The sequence below is a fragment of the Semicossyphus pulcher genome, unplaced genomic scaffold (genome assembly GCF_022749685.1).
Source record: "Semicossyphus pulcher isolate SPU_LCO1_2020_fin unplaced genomic scaffold, fSemPul1.0.p SCAF_7, whole genome shotgun sequence".
Lineage (NCBI taxonomy): Eukaryota > Metazoa > Chordata > Actinopteri > Labriformes > Labridae > Semicossyphus > Semicossyphus pulcher.
Window position 1 is genome coordinate 5,447,262 of NW_027211748.1, and position 14,906 is coordinate 5,462,167.

General features: G+C 39.6%; 1 protein-coding gene across 2 annotated transcripts in view; it reads left to right on the forward strand.

Moving 5' to 3' along the window:
- Positions 1-14,906, forward strand: part of slc1a7a (solute carrier family 1 member 7a) — a 47,781-nt gene that overhangs the window by 26,288 nt on the left and 6,587 nt on the right. For both annotated transcript variants that reach the window (XM_069684464.1, XM_069684465.1), the window contains exons 3-8: positions 798-1,013; positions 7,255-7,297; positions 9,285-9,516; positions 9,765-9,864; positions 11,440-11,673; positions 12,817-13,011. In XM_069684464.1, coding sequence (XP_069540565.1) covers positions 798-1,013; positions 7,255-7,297; positions 9,285-9,516; positions 9,765-9,864; positions 11,440-11,673; positions 12,817-13,011 — 1,020 coding nt within the window. The remainder of the gene's footprint in view (positions 1-797; positions 1,014-7,254; positions 7,298-9,284; positions 9,517-9,764; positions 9,865-11,439; positions 11,674-12,816; positions 13,012-14,906) is intronic.

Below are 14,906 nucleotides of genomic sequence, written 5' to 3' on the forward strand. Positions count from 1 at the left end.
CCGTCAATAATAAACTTGTTACACTGAGCGCCCCCTACAGGCCTGGAGCACTTCCGTCGTGTTGACTGGATTTGCAGCGGTATTCTTTTGCACGTGTTTTTGACTTTGCATCGTTTCTGTATTCTGCATTTGTTTTGGCATTTTGCAGCACGCTTTTTCATTTCGTTTCCGTTGTTTTGGACTTTTGCATGTGTTTTTGAATTCACATCAGAATCAAGTCTGATTCTGATGTAAATTTAAAAAAAAACCCCATCAGAATCAGATTTGATGCAAAGTCAAAAATATGCATTGTTTCTGAATTTGCAACCCGTTTCTTCTAATGGGAATTAATTGGGCCCTTGCAGTGTGATTGCCCTTGTCGGCCACCGTACATGCCACTACAAGCTCTCCCTTTCCAATACAGGCACACACCGAGAAAGCATTTTATCTGTGTGATATTGTCCCAAAACTGTTGGGGTAAAATCAGTCTTTATGTGTCTTAAATATTGGGGTGCAATTAAGACAATAAATGCTATAGACAAAAGATAACTACTCAAATAGATAATAACTACTCAGGAAAATCTACTTAGGAACAATATTTAAGTATTTGTTCTTTGTCAATCCTCAACTCGGCTTATAATTCAGCTGAACGTCTCCAAAAGCGTAAACAAAGCCTATTTGTATTCAGTCGGCCTTGGCAGGGAAACAGAAATTGACTTTTCAATGTACCTACTTCTAAAAGTTGAGGCAGAACATAAACAGCTCTTTAGCAGTGGTCTCTTTAACCTCCATCCTCCTGTCTCCGTTTGTCTCTGTAGTTTGATGTCAGGTCTGGCAGCCTTGGACGCCAAGTGCTCCAGCCGTCTGGGCATCATGACAATCTCCTACTACCTCTGGACCACCTTCGTTGCGGTGGTGGTGGGCATCGTCATGGTATACATCATCCACCCGGGTGGAGCCGCTCAGAAGGAGGACTCAGACGAAAGCAAGAAGCCCATGACGAGCTCTGCCGACGCTCTGCTGGATCTCATTCGGTAAGAGACGTCACGTCTGACTTAATACAGGCTAAGTTGTCTGTGGGCTGAGAGGAAACTGCAATTATTCAGAGGTGAAGTGCATTAGCAATGTAAAGGCAACTTTCACCCAAGAACAGACAGTAAATTGCATTCATGAGACTAGATCATACTCATTTTAAATCATTTTTGTTCCCAAAGTGGTTGCCTTAAGCAACTGGAAAAAGGTGGCAAGATTTTTTTTTTAACAACTTAGCAAAAAAGGAATAAAAAGCTATTTAAACACCTGCATGACAGGGTACATTTGTTAAAACAGTTTCATTGTTTCACATTCACCATATCACATGGCTGCCATTTTCATGCTCAGGGTTGTGGTGCTAAGATGTCACTATATATCAAAACTGCTGTTTTCTACGTATCTAAATTGTATAAATGTAATGTGACAATTCATTACCGTTTCATTTCTTCCTGAACCAACAACTGAAAAGACAAAGAAAGGTGAACATTTGGAGGGACATCAGGCCATATTTCACGTTTAAAAAACATTGATCCGTTAGCTACCATTAGACAACATCTAACGTTAGCATTACCTAGCTAACATCCTAGCTAATTATTGTCTGATACTAGCTCATTACCATTTTAAAGTGTTACATGATACAATGAGAAAGGCGTAAATTCCTAGCTAACTGTAATGTAAGCTAGCAAACGGTAATGTTAGCTTAAAATTGGTTAATTCAACGTTAGCTGTTTAAACGTAGATATCAGTTCCACTTGAGATGTCAGTTTGTTGTTTTACCTTGATTGAAAGTGTTTTTTGTGTTTTCAGCTGCTGATGAAGTGGTGAAATTATAAATATTAGTAATATTACCTACGTTTACACGATTTGCAAACCTGAAACATAGCAGTACGATATTGTAAGTGAATTTTTCAACTGTCAGTGGAAGATGGCTGCCGTAGTGAATGGCTTCATCGTTAAGATTCTTTGGAGTCCAAATACTCTGATGTAGATTTAAATGGAGGGTCTCGACCTCCAAGAGACCATGTGGGCGTTGTAAGATGAGTAATACGATGGAAAGAAGATCATTTAGCTTATTAGAATTTTCTGATATCCTTGTTTTTTATGAGATGTTGAACAGTTTAAAGTATTCAGGACTCCAGAAAAAAATTCTAATGAAATGTTAGCATTACTTATAAAGTCACAAGCCTTTACAGTAAGACTGGGGGTCACTGAACTCTAGGAATATCCTGTAATTAAGCCTCTGTTGTATGTGGACGATTTGCGGGGTTGTTTGCAGGATATTTGTACAGACTCATGAGTTGATTTCACATTAAATAATAATAAAAAAAACCCAATATGGACTAGTTTCACAGATAATCCAATTATAGTAATTGTAATTCTCTCCTCGGAGATGTGTCAGAGAGGGATGTGTGAACTTGCGTGAATTCTGCCTGCACAGCACCTCTATTTAAAGCCCTACAAACTTGTGATATGGTAATTTCTCGCTATGCGTGCCATTTCTTCAGCGCTGAAGTCGAAGAATAGCTTGAGGTCAGAGCACAAAGCCCGGAGCCTCGTGTGCCAGTGGGTTATTGCGCTAAGCTAATTAGCGCTGCCGAAGGAGGGAGTGTTTGAGGTGAACCTAGGTCAGCCTGCAGGGAGAGACATGACGGTGAGGCCTGAGAGCCACTGTGTCAGTGTGACAGTCGGTCAGTGGGCTAAAGTCCTGCAACACAGGGAGCTGCTGAGCTGCTGTCTCCACCACCAGGATGAATTAGTTTGTGGTGCTTTTTTGTCACATATGCCCAAAAAAAATACTGATAATGTGGTTTTTTATGAGAAAATATTCATGTTTGGAGATTTCAAAGTTACGTTTCTTTCTTCCTCTGTTGATTTTGGCATCATTTTATATATATTTCAGATTCTTTAATAACTAAATCCAATCAAAAGAAAAATAAATTGTATTTTGAATGAGTCACTTTCAATCAGACAAAAAAGGAGGAACAAACTGGCCAAGCCCATGAAATCCAACCATGTACTGATCATGTGGCAGAGGTGAAGCTCTGTCGTACACGGGATCTCGGTGCGCGTGTGTGCGTGCATGTGCGAGCGCGCATGTGTGTGTGTGTGTGTTTCACAGAGCACAGCTGTGCTTTGGATTTATCTCGCAAAGCTTCTTTACAGCCTACATCTATCATGCAGACATACTATATCGGTACACTCACAAATGGACCCAACTGTCTGCAGTCCTGTGTGTGTTTGTGTTAGTGTGTGATAAGTGTGTATAATGAGCACATTATGTATGAATATGTGCGTACTTGGATTTATTAGGGGCACAGGGGTCAGAGTGCTTCATTAGCCTGCTTCGCTCTGTCTTATGATATGCTGCTAAGTGGTCAAATCCATGCAGAACACTCACTGACTGTCACCATACTGTCCCCGTATATCTTTGCCATATGTCACTGCGGAATGCACAGGCTGTATATTACAATATGCCTTTTAATCTCTGCATCTGAAATGATCTGTTTGAACTGTGATCGTGATTAGAGCTTTGTGTTGACGTGGGATTTACAGCCAGTGGTAATGCAGCGCTGATTCAGATGTGATTGACAGACACTCCTCACTGTATATAGAATGACACATAATGCTTCTTATTCAGCCGCCTGTAGTTTCCAGGCAGCAATCTAAAACACCGACAGAAGGTGCTTCACTCTGGTCTCTTTATTTTGACTTTGATCACTCCATTGAAAGTAACAATGTCGCTTCTCAGGAGATCTAAAATAAAATCCTTTTAACAAACAGGCCACAAAAGCAACTGTCGAAAGATTCTTTTTTCACTGGTGACCTAATAAATGTAAACATACAGGCAAATGTACAGATTGCATAGTTGCTGGTCTGCCTTAGTCTGCTGCCACCAATGACTATGTACAGAGATTGAAGACGCGTCTCCATCTGCTTTCATTGTACGAAGTTGATGCCAAAACAGCCCCCGTTACAGCACTGCCATCTTGCAATGGTGATGTCATTTGGAGCCAGAGCTGCCCAGTAGAGATCTGCTGGTGGAGCCGCCGTAGCCACTTCCACTAACCAAAACACACAATTAACTTAACCGGAAAAAACAGCAAAGATCCTGTACGTCGGCATGTTTAACAGCAGAACAGCTTCTCTGTGTTGGTCTGAGGTTAACGTTCACAAGTATGTAAACTTCAATGACTGTAGTGATTGTTTTAGTTACGTCTCCTCTCGTCGTTCCTCCTCTACTCTGCTAATCTGGAACAGATCGGCTGCAGGAGCCGTATTTGTCAGCAGAGCTGTCAATCATCCTTTTTACAGCATCAAATAACTAATTAAAACAAAACTTGAAAAATGAACACTTAGACGTAAATCAGCATGATAAGAACTAACTATAATGACAGAAACCATGTTTGAGAAAAATGTATTTGACATGTATTTTGATTTTATAGTTTGACTCATGTCCCATCTGTTAACATGGAGGAGGCGGGCTTTATGACCTATACTGCAGCCAGTCAGCAGGGGGCGCTCAAAATGTTTTGGCTTCACTTTTAAGGAGCTGTCATGTCGTCCATCTTTTTATACAGTCTATGGTTGACACACAAAAAATCAAGAATACAGGAAATGTTAAGGCTGCTTTGCAAAAGTCCACTTCCTGTCAGGTTGTGGAACTAGTTGTGTTTGTGGATCCACATCAATGATTTTGTACATTAAAAATAATCTGTTGATTCTTATTGCCGTTTACTACTATGCTGCTTGTAGAACTGTTAACATCACACTTCAGGTCACCTGATTTGAATGTTTCGCTCGTTACCAATCCCCTGAGACGCTTCAGTTGGTTGATAACGACCAGATCATTCAAATCAGGTGTGTTAGAGCGCGGAGAAACCTAAAACATGCAGGAAGGTAGCCCTCCAGGAGCAGGGTTGCCCACCCCTGATCTAGACTAACAGTGTCTGCTGTAATATTAAAGGTATAATAAGCAGGATTTTTCCTTGCATTTTGTCTACACATTCACCTCTCCTGAAAGCGCCTGGAGCGCCTCTCCTGAAAACATCCCATGCAAAGCCAAACAACAGAATAGATGCAGAGGGAAGGGTCTCACAAGGGTCTGCACACACACTCAACAACACACATGTATAGAGGCCCATAAGTGATGGTTTATATCATATTACTTTATATTATATTTGTGAAAGTCTATATTTTATTTTCTAGGAAAATCCTACTTATTATACCTTTAAGAATGTGTTCAGAACTAATAGCTGCGGCAGAGTTATACAAGTAGTTAAGCCCCAGTGCTGTTGTAGCCTATATGATCGCTGAATGTCTCTTGTCCAATCAGATAACTTGGACAGAACTAACTGTTGTATAATGCGTTGCTTATAAACTTATACATTATGTAGTGCATTATATTGGTTTACAGGCTACATCCTTGTCCTTATGCACATTTAATAAATAAATATAAAAAATCATTCATAGACTCCTATAAACCTAAAATTCATAGTTTGTGATACGTAGCATCCAGGGGCAGGGAATCTTCCCAGCATGCACTGGGGCAACTGACTTATGGACAATATTTTATGGCAAACCAGAATCTTCTCCTTAACCAAGTAGTCTTGACCCCTAAACCGAACCAAAATACAGTTCTTTCACAACATAATCGACGTCTAAGAAACCTTGAGTTATGTTTCACACAAAGAACCTTATGTCCTCTGAGTGCAAAACATGAACCCATTTGTCCACCCACACATATTCTTTAAATCCACTTTTTCAAGGTACACAGTGACAAAGAACGCGCACAATAAAGAAACAACCCTTACACATGTGCTGAGAGTTTTGCAGATTTACGGTTACCACTGAGCATTTGCAGCAGTCATGACTCATTCATATATCTATATACTGTGTATATAAAGAGCTCATTCTGTGGTGAAAAAGGTGCACAGACTGTAATTTTCAGGCTACAATATATGTATACAGTATATTATATTCCATTATAGTGGATGTTCTACCGACGGACGGCCACTGTCAGGCAAGAAATATCCCTCAAAGTGCTTTACAGTAAGGAAGGTGCTCTCAATAGACAGAATGCACTCCTGGACAGACTAAAATAATACGTTTTTGTTTCTTAACTGATTGTATTTCTAAAGAGCTTTACAATATGCCTTCCAGGCTTCAGCTTGTTTTTCTCGCTGCATGATGAAGGCTATTTAAACATCAGGATCTCAGTCACAGCACCTCCTATTAACAGCAGAATGAAAGACATTCACATTATTCTCTTTTTGTCTATGAAAGGATCATTTCAGCAGCATCAGGGCCTTCTCTCTGCCATGTGACAGCACTATAAGTACACTATATACAGTCTTTTTAGCAGTGCACGATGGTCCCACTAAATTATCTGAACTGAACAAAAGCCTGAACGAAAACCACTGAACTATGTGAGAATTCATTACAGTAATTATAGCATATATATATGCACCCATCCATCATTTTCTTCAATAATACATTCTGTGCAAGGTCACAGGAGGCTGAACTGTACACCAAGGACAGATCAGCACAGAGCGGACACATATAGACAGATTTACATTCATAGTCACACCTCTGAGCTATTAAGTTGCATGCCTGTTTTTTGTCTTTGTCCAGTTCCCCCTCCAGTTCGATCACCTTTTCCTTCCACTTTCCATGTCTCTGTAGTCTGCCTGCTCCTTCGTCCGCTTCCTCTCTGTCTCAGCAGAGTCCTCTCGGCCATGTTACATTCGGCAGGCAAGAGCACTCAGTGCTCGGCTGAGATAAAAGTTGGCTTTCTTGGGCGTTCATAAAAGCGTACCCCCTTTTCTTGAGCTTTTCGTGTGAAAGAAATTAAGGTTTGAAGGTTTTCACCAGGCAAGATAACTGTAGAAATGCAGATTCACTAATCTACACTCGCTGTGTTTGTGATGAATGCAAATGAGCTGAATGCAGGTAAAAGCTGTCAACCCCATTACTGCACGTTGAATGGATGCCAATAACTAAAGGAGATCAATATGAAGAGAATTAAAACCTGCTGAAGAGGGAAAAGAAGAGGAGCAGATCCTACCAGTGACCCTGCAGGGCACTTTGTGGCAGGAGTATATTGCATCTGTTGGGTGGTTTTATTTCGACATTAATGACTAATGGTTCAAAGCCTGTTCAGGGAGATAACATCTTCCTGTATATTAAAATCAGCCACTGTGTTACTATGAAGATGCTAACATTTCTCAATATTTTCTTCCCTAGCAACATGTTTCCTGCCAACCTGGTTCAAGCTACTTTTCAACAGGTAAGTGCAGATTTTTAGGTCTGAGAAAACTGTCCAAAGGTCAGACAAAGGAATGCTTTATGTTAGGGTCAGCTTGCTGATAGGTCAATAACTCTATGTATAGATGGACGATGCGTCGCCATCTACTGTCATTGTACAAAAGTGAAGCCAAAATACCCCCAAGGCAGGCGCTGCCATCTTGTTATTTGGAGCAGCAGAGATCGGAGGGTTGAGCCTCCGTAGCCACCGCTAACCAAAACACACACACTTAACTTAACAAAAAACCAGCAGAGATCCCGCACGTTGGCGTGTTTAACAGCAGAACAGCTTCTTTGTGTTGGTCTGAGGCAGACGTCATTCCTCCTCGTCATTGTGATAGGTACTATAGGCCTTAAAGTCCATATAAGATGCTAATTAGTTTATAAGACTATACGTGGTGTTAATAATAGCAACATAAACATGTTTATTGTTGGATTAGAATCAGAGTTTATTTCCACTTGGAAAGTGGTACAGTATATCTTCCTCTAGACAGTTTATTGACTGCTCAATAACATTATTAAAAGCCTCATGATTCAGTAAAGTGTTTTTTGTTGCTTAAGTAAGATTAATAAATACTATTGTACATTTATTAACAGTTACACTTTGAATTACCTTAGAGACCACAGTTCAAATCTTGCCTTGGCCCTTCTCTCTCCAGCTGTCATTATCTAATAAAGGCAAAATGTGTTCAAATTCAAAAGAAACTGTTAATAAGTGCATAATAAAGGATCTATTAAATTTAATGAGGCAACGTTCTCACTTTAGGTCAGGAAAATGTCATTGTAATGCTATAATAAACTGTATGAAATACTCAAGTCTATTATCGATGGACCTAAGACAGTATAATAACTGTTACAAGATTCTTATTAACACTTTTATAGTCTTTTTAACACATCATAAGCATCTGATGAGGACTTTAAGGCTTTAACATGAAGTGTTACCAAATACATAATGTTAATAATCCGTGCAAAAGCCAAAGTGTAAAAAAGACTCGCTTCCTATTGTTTTCGGTCTTTATGCTAAGCTAAGCTAAACTAATGGGCTGCTGTGGGTAGCTTCATATTTAGCCCAAACACATGTAGTATAAATCTTTTCATCTAACTTTTGGCAATAAGGGCCTGTGTCCACTAACACAGTGGTCAGCGTTATCAGCGCTCAGTGTCCTTAGTGCAAAAACGCCCTCAGCATCAGCTGTTTATTGTCGCTGCGCTCTCAGTGTTCACAGCGCTCTCAGTGCTCACAGCGCTCTCAGCTGAAAAAAGTTCAACTTTTGGAACACCACCGTGCTCATCAATGTCACTTCTCCCTCACCGACCAATCAAAACCAAGAAGGGGCGGGACTTCTGATATTCTGACAGATATTGTGATAACTTTGTCAACTACAATGGCAGAGGTGAAGCTAATCCATTCGTTTTTTCGAGGGTACAGTCTCCAGGTGTAGAGCTGCTGCTAACGCCACCGTTGCTTTTCTATGTTTTTATGTTTTCTTGTTTTCTTGAATAAAAGCAAATATTAAGCATACAGAGCAATTTAGAACAGACTTAACGTGGAGTGGAAGTGACAACTTTCGTAGCCTAGGTGTGCTGCCAGTGCAAAAGAAAACGTTGTTAGTGGACACGGGCCCTGACAAACAGTACGGTCAATTTATAAGTGTCCTGAGATAACTTTTGTCATGATTTAGTGCTACATAAATAAAAAATTATTGAGGCCTGTTGTGGCACCAACATTTCTTATTTTCTCCTTAACACTCAGATTTTACTGTAAGATGGTATACAGGAAATTAAGTCTGTAGGCTGTACTATCCATGTAGTGCTTTCACCCCTGTCAGAAAACACCACAGTAACATGTTTACACCTCTGATAGGAGCCCACACACATCATTAAAGTATGAAAATCTGCTGCTTTGATCATCTGCTGGTATCATGTTTACTCTACTGATGTTCTTGCCTGTGATCTGTGTTACTCTCAAGTATCGAACCCAGAGAGTCCCCGAGCTCATCCCCAAGCCCACGGTGGCTCAGCTGCTGGACGAGACCACCACGCGGAGGGTCTACATCTACGGCATCCAGGACGACAACGGCTCAGACGTCCAGAACTTCTCCCTGGATCTCACGCCGCCGCCTGACGTCATCATGAAAACATCACCTGGCACCAGCGAAGGCATGAATGTGCTGGGGATTGTCATATTTTCTGCTACTATGGGTGAGTGGTTGGCATGGCAACTGCACAAACATCTTTGTTTCGCACATTGTTACACATAAATATCTGTATTTGCATAATTGAGGTATTAACAAAACCACATGCTGGCATAAATTAGTTTGTGTCGTCCTCAGATACTGACAGCATTGTCCTCTGTTTACTCTGTTGAATGGAGCATTGTGGGCGCATTATTGACGCATGAATGTATTTGTGTATGCAATATGTTGTTATTGTTGTTTTCTAAAATGCAGGAATAATGTTGGGAAGAATGGGACCCAATGGAAGTGCTTTGGTCAACTTCTGCCAGAGTGTGAATGAGGCAGTCCTGAAGATTGTTGCCATTGTCATCTGGTAAGAGGCAACACCAAAATAACGTTACAAAATTTTACTGATACTCTGTAAAGCTCTATGATTGGAAATGCTTGTCTGTTTCTTAGTCCACCAATTTAGTCAGGTATGAAATATCTCAAAAAATCACTATGAGGTCAACAAATTCATGCAGACATTCATGCTCCCAAGAGGATAAATCCGACTGTCAGTGGGGATCCACCGACTCATCCTAGAACCAGTATGAGATGAACCTCTTAGACTTGTAGTGACATATCTCAACAACTATTGGATTGATTGTCATTTCATTCGGCACATTTATTCATGGTGCTCAGAGGATGAACCGTAAACACTTTGGTGATCGTCTGACTTTTCATGTAGCATCACCAGGAGCTCAAAAATTGGTTAGGGTTGGTTAGGGTCAGTGTTAACATCTGTCTGATGGATTGTCAGAAACTTGTGTACGTATTCATGGTTTCTAGATGATGTATCTCTGGTCATCACTTGAAATGTCTCAAATTTCGAAAGGCCTGTCTTGAAATTTTCATCAGACATCCATTTTCCCCTTTAATTATTTAAGTAATAATTGTAAGGACTTTAGTGATCCCCATGTGTTCTATATAGTATCATCAGATGAACATTTTTATTCAGTCAAGTCAAACCAGAACAAATACTCTACAAATGGCCGACCCATGAGCCTTTTCATTAGACATTTTTAACACGCTAAACTAAGCTGTTTAACATTATACCTGCTAGCTACCTGCTACATAAATGTATTGTCATTGTGAGCATGTTAGCATTAGCATAAAGCATGGCCACAGCCTCACAGAACTACTAGCATGGTTGTAGTTTTCAGTAAATACACATTGACTGTTAAAGCCTGACAACATGACTACAAATACAGTCATGTTGAATAAAAGCTGATGTTGTTACTGCAATGTAAATATGCACTGTAGAAAAGAAACCATGTTATCTTCCTGATATTGATTCTGATACGTAGACTTGAGTATCTGCTGATACCGAGTGACCTTCCGCTACCAGTGTGATTTAAAATGTATTGTTACTGAAATTATTGAACAGCTGTATCCTAAACTACTAACCAAATGTGGAGTGAATATGTTCGTCATCATTGTCATACGGTCTGGCTCAGTACACTGAAGGACTCCTGACATGAAAACAAGCTGAGCACCTAGAAACAAGCTAGGCTAACGCTAGCGGCAGTCTAGCTTGCAGCCTTTCCTGCTAAAAATTAAAGTGTTTTATTTTGTGTTTTTTACCTCATTTTATTATCTTAACTTTACATTTCTGGATTAAAAAAGCCTTAAAATGTGTGACTGGGGAAACACTGACATTTAGCTAGCGACTAACGGTGCAGTCACTGCTAGCATTGTACTGCTGCTGTTTGCTATCGTCACATGATAATTTACCTCAGACATGCACTTCTTTTGTGACCTTACAGTAGTTGCTAGTGGCAGCCATGACAGAAATTGTTGCTGACTAAGGCACTGTTTTGCAGAAGAAGAAACAAGTCAATTTTGAAAGGCAAATGACTCCTTTGAACAGCTCTAAAGCACTGCACCTTCCTTCCTCCCTTCTCAGGTATTTCCCCTTTGGGATCGTGTTCCTGGTTGCCGGTAAGATCCTGGAGATGGATGACCCTTCAGCCATGGGGAAGAAGCTGGGTTTTTACGCCATTACGGTGGTGATGGGTTTGGTGCTGCACGGCCTATTCATCCTCCCGGCCATGTACTTCTTCATCACTAAAAAAAGCCCTATTGTTTACATCAGAGGCATCCTGCAGGCCCTGCTCATCTCCTTGGCCACTTCCTCCAGGTAAAAGAAGAACATCTTACTTTTCTCAATGAAGCACAGCTTTTGATTTATATGTATATTTAATTTTTTTTATTTATTTATAAATGTGCAGAGTGAATGTGAACCTTCTATTCAGGTTCGCTACATTTAGAAATTATTATTATTTGAGGTCATCTGTGGCTCCTAATGGGAGACACAAGAACACATTAGTGGAAGCGCCTCAAAAAATGTAATTATCTGTATATATGTGTGTATAAGCACCTATCCTGCTGTTTCCCAGAACAGCTTGAGTGCAATTTCAGAACAATAAATTTCAATTTATGGTCCACCAAAAACATGCAATTATAAGAGCGCCGAGGTCAGGGCGGAAATGCTTTTATACGACGTTCCCAGTGTAAATGGAGTGGATAATGCAGTTCATCTTGAATGAAATGGCTGTTTGTTGGGTTTCACTATGAGCCTCTTAACCTTCCACAGCCCACTGTGGGCTTTTATGTTATGATGGGCTAAATGTCTGATTTTTCCAGCAACACTACAACTCAGCCTTTAACAGCATTACTAGTTCTTGTTCGAGTGTTTACTCAGGCTTTACAATCACTAAGATGGCTAAGATCAGTTCTGTCAATTCTCTCCTGCTGAACAGTGTTTGCTCAGTAGTGTATGTATATTTTCTTTTTGGTGTCATCTTGTGTTGCTGAAGTTAATTATGGAGTTAAAACTAAACATAATAAAATGTCTTTTGCACTTTTCAGGTCTTTCTTTGCTTAAATAATGTAATAACATAAAAGAAGCAAATTTTGAGTAGATTTTATTACAACATCTTGACAGATGTTGACATATTCATGCATTCTGGCTCTTGCTCCTTTGGTCAACCATTTCTGAAACTCTTATTATTTCATTTATATTTTAAGAATACTTTTTAAATGTTTAGTATATTCAGCTTATAATCAACCTAATAATAATGATAATAATGTTTACTTTTATTTATATAGCACTGTTCTTAACTTATGTATGGCTGTAGGTATTCATTTAATCTATTTACAACTCTTTTTGGCTTATTTTTTTAAAAATTTACTAGACCTTTATACGTGTTCCCTAAATGTTGTACCATTGGTTGCATTGCTTGTGTCAGTGTCTGTAAATATGTATTCTTTTCTGCTGCAGCTCTGCCACTCTGCCTATCACCTTCAAGTGCCTCCTCGAGAACAACCACATCGACCGACGCATCATCCGCTTCGTGCTGCCTGTAGGAGCCACCATCAACATGGACGGCACGGCGCTGTACGAGGCCGTGGCAGCCATCTTCATCGCCCAAGTGAACAATTATGAGCTTGACTTTGGACAGATCATCACAATCAGGTGAGGCTGGCTCACTTCAGAACATTTAATGAACCGTAATTAAAGTTTAGGTGATCATGAGAGAGGAGATTTTTCTGCTTCAAATGTTCATTCTTTTGACCTCGTCTAACTCCCTGCAAGCATCTCCCAAACTATTCCTTTGAAATTATCCCCGTTGATAACTCTCCCGACGTTTGTCTGATCTGCTATTTAGACAATGTAAATGTCAGACAATATAAACAAATTTCATCTAGGTCAAAAACAGTGCAGGTGTACTTGTTTGTGTCTTGTGTGCAACATGTGAATTAATCTAACGTCACACTTTTAGTTTAATTCTGAATTAATAAAAAATATTATGGGATTTACACATATATGTAAATGTCACACAGATTACGCCTCATATGAGCTTCTTAGTCTGATCTGATTTCTGCTAAATCAGTCTGGAAGCCCCGGACACACACACACACACACACACACACAAACAAAAATACCACCAGTCCTGCTCCCAAAACACTGCCTGCTTTTATCTTTCAACCACTGCACCTGTGTCCCGTCCAGGTCCTGGAAAATGTCCTGTCCATCCTCTGATTTTATGTCCGACTGTAATAACATTAAGCAGACCTCTCCTCATGGCTGCAGTCTGTGCCCATTCCCTCATAATCCCTTGGCGGTAAAACCCATATGACCTGTATTACTCATCTCCCTTGTCACGCCAGAATTATAATAATTTTTGCCTCTCGCTGCGCCCTGTTCCCGTGCCGTTTGGCTGCGGACCATGGAGCTGCTCCATCTGCATGCTAACCCAAACCCCAACCTCCCCGGCAGGGACAGTTTGTCAGTATGAGCTCAAGGTCTAAGGTCTCAGACAGAATATCAGCTCAATCATTCTCTCTATAGCTCTAATTCCTCGTACACAGCGATGGAAGTATTTAAATACTTTAGTAAATTAAAAACTGTAAAGCTATAATGTAAACATATTCTGTTACAAGTAAATTTCACTTGAGTAAAGAACAGTTAAAAGGTATGCTTGGTTTTAAATAGCATCTTTCAGATTGTAAATTTATCATAATATACACTGTAGCAATATATAGGTGAATTAGCAATATAATGTTTAAGGCAGTTTTAAAACTCAAGCACTGTGGACTGGTACGAGGCCTTAAAACATTTAGAACTATGAGGAAACTTTGTGATTTGGCCAGAAAAACCCTGAATAATAAAAAAATATAACTTAAAAGGCTGACATGTGAGCCTGCGTGACATGAGGTATATCTGTGATTAAGCAATGTCACACAAAAGAGAGAGTGCTGTTATACTGAATATCAGCACGGCTGTTATTAGGTGATAGATAACAGCTGTGCTGATGTTCTGTATAACAACACATCCTGTAGTGTAATATTGCTTTTATACATCACTTCTTCGTGATATATAGTAGTAAAAAGTAATAAGTAACAAAAGATTTAATAATTTTAAATCTGTCTTGAAGTGGACTGTTAATAATAACTTTATTTATTTATATAGCACCTTTCAAAACAAGAGTTTACAAAGTGCTTTGACAACGAAGCAACGCAAAACAGGAAAACAAGCAAATCATAAAACCAGCAGATCACAAAAACAGGCAAAGCACAGAACCCAACAATAGGAGAACCCACACAACATGGCCAGGCCTGAGACCAAGGGGACAAAGCAAGACGAAGTAGAAACAATAAATAGAAATAAAATAGCTAAACAAGATAAAAGAGAAGAAATGAAGCAAAAAGAGAAATAAGAGCTGTAAAAACAACAAAAAAAATGATAAAACAATTAAAGGACATAAAAGAAGTAAAAGCAAATAAAAAGATGATAAAGGAAGAATAAAGTGAAATAACAATTTTGAAAAGATAGATAAAAGCCAATAAGAAGACAACATCACATAAAAG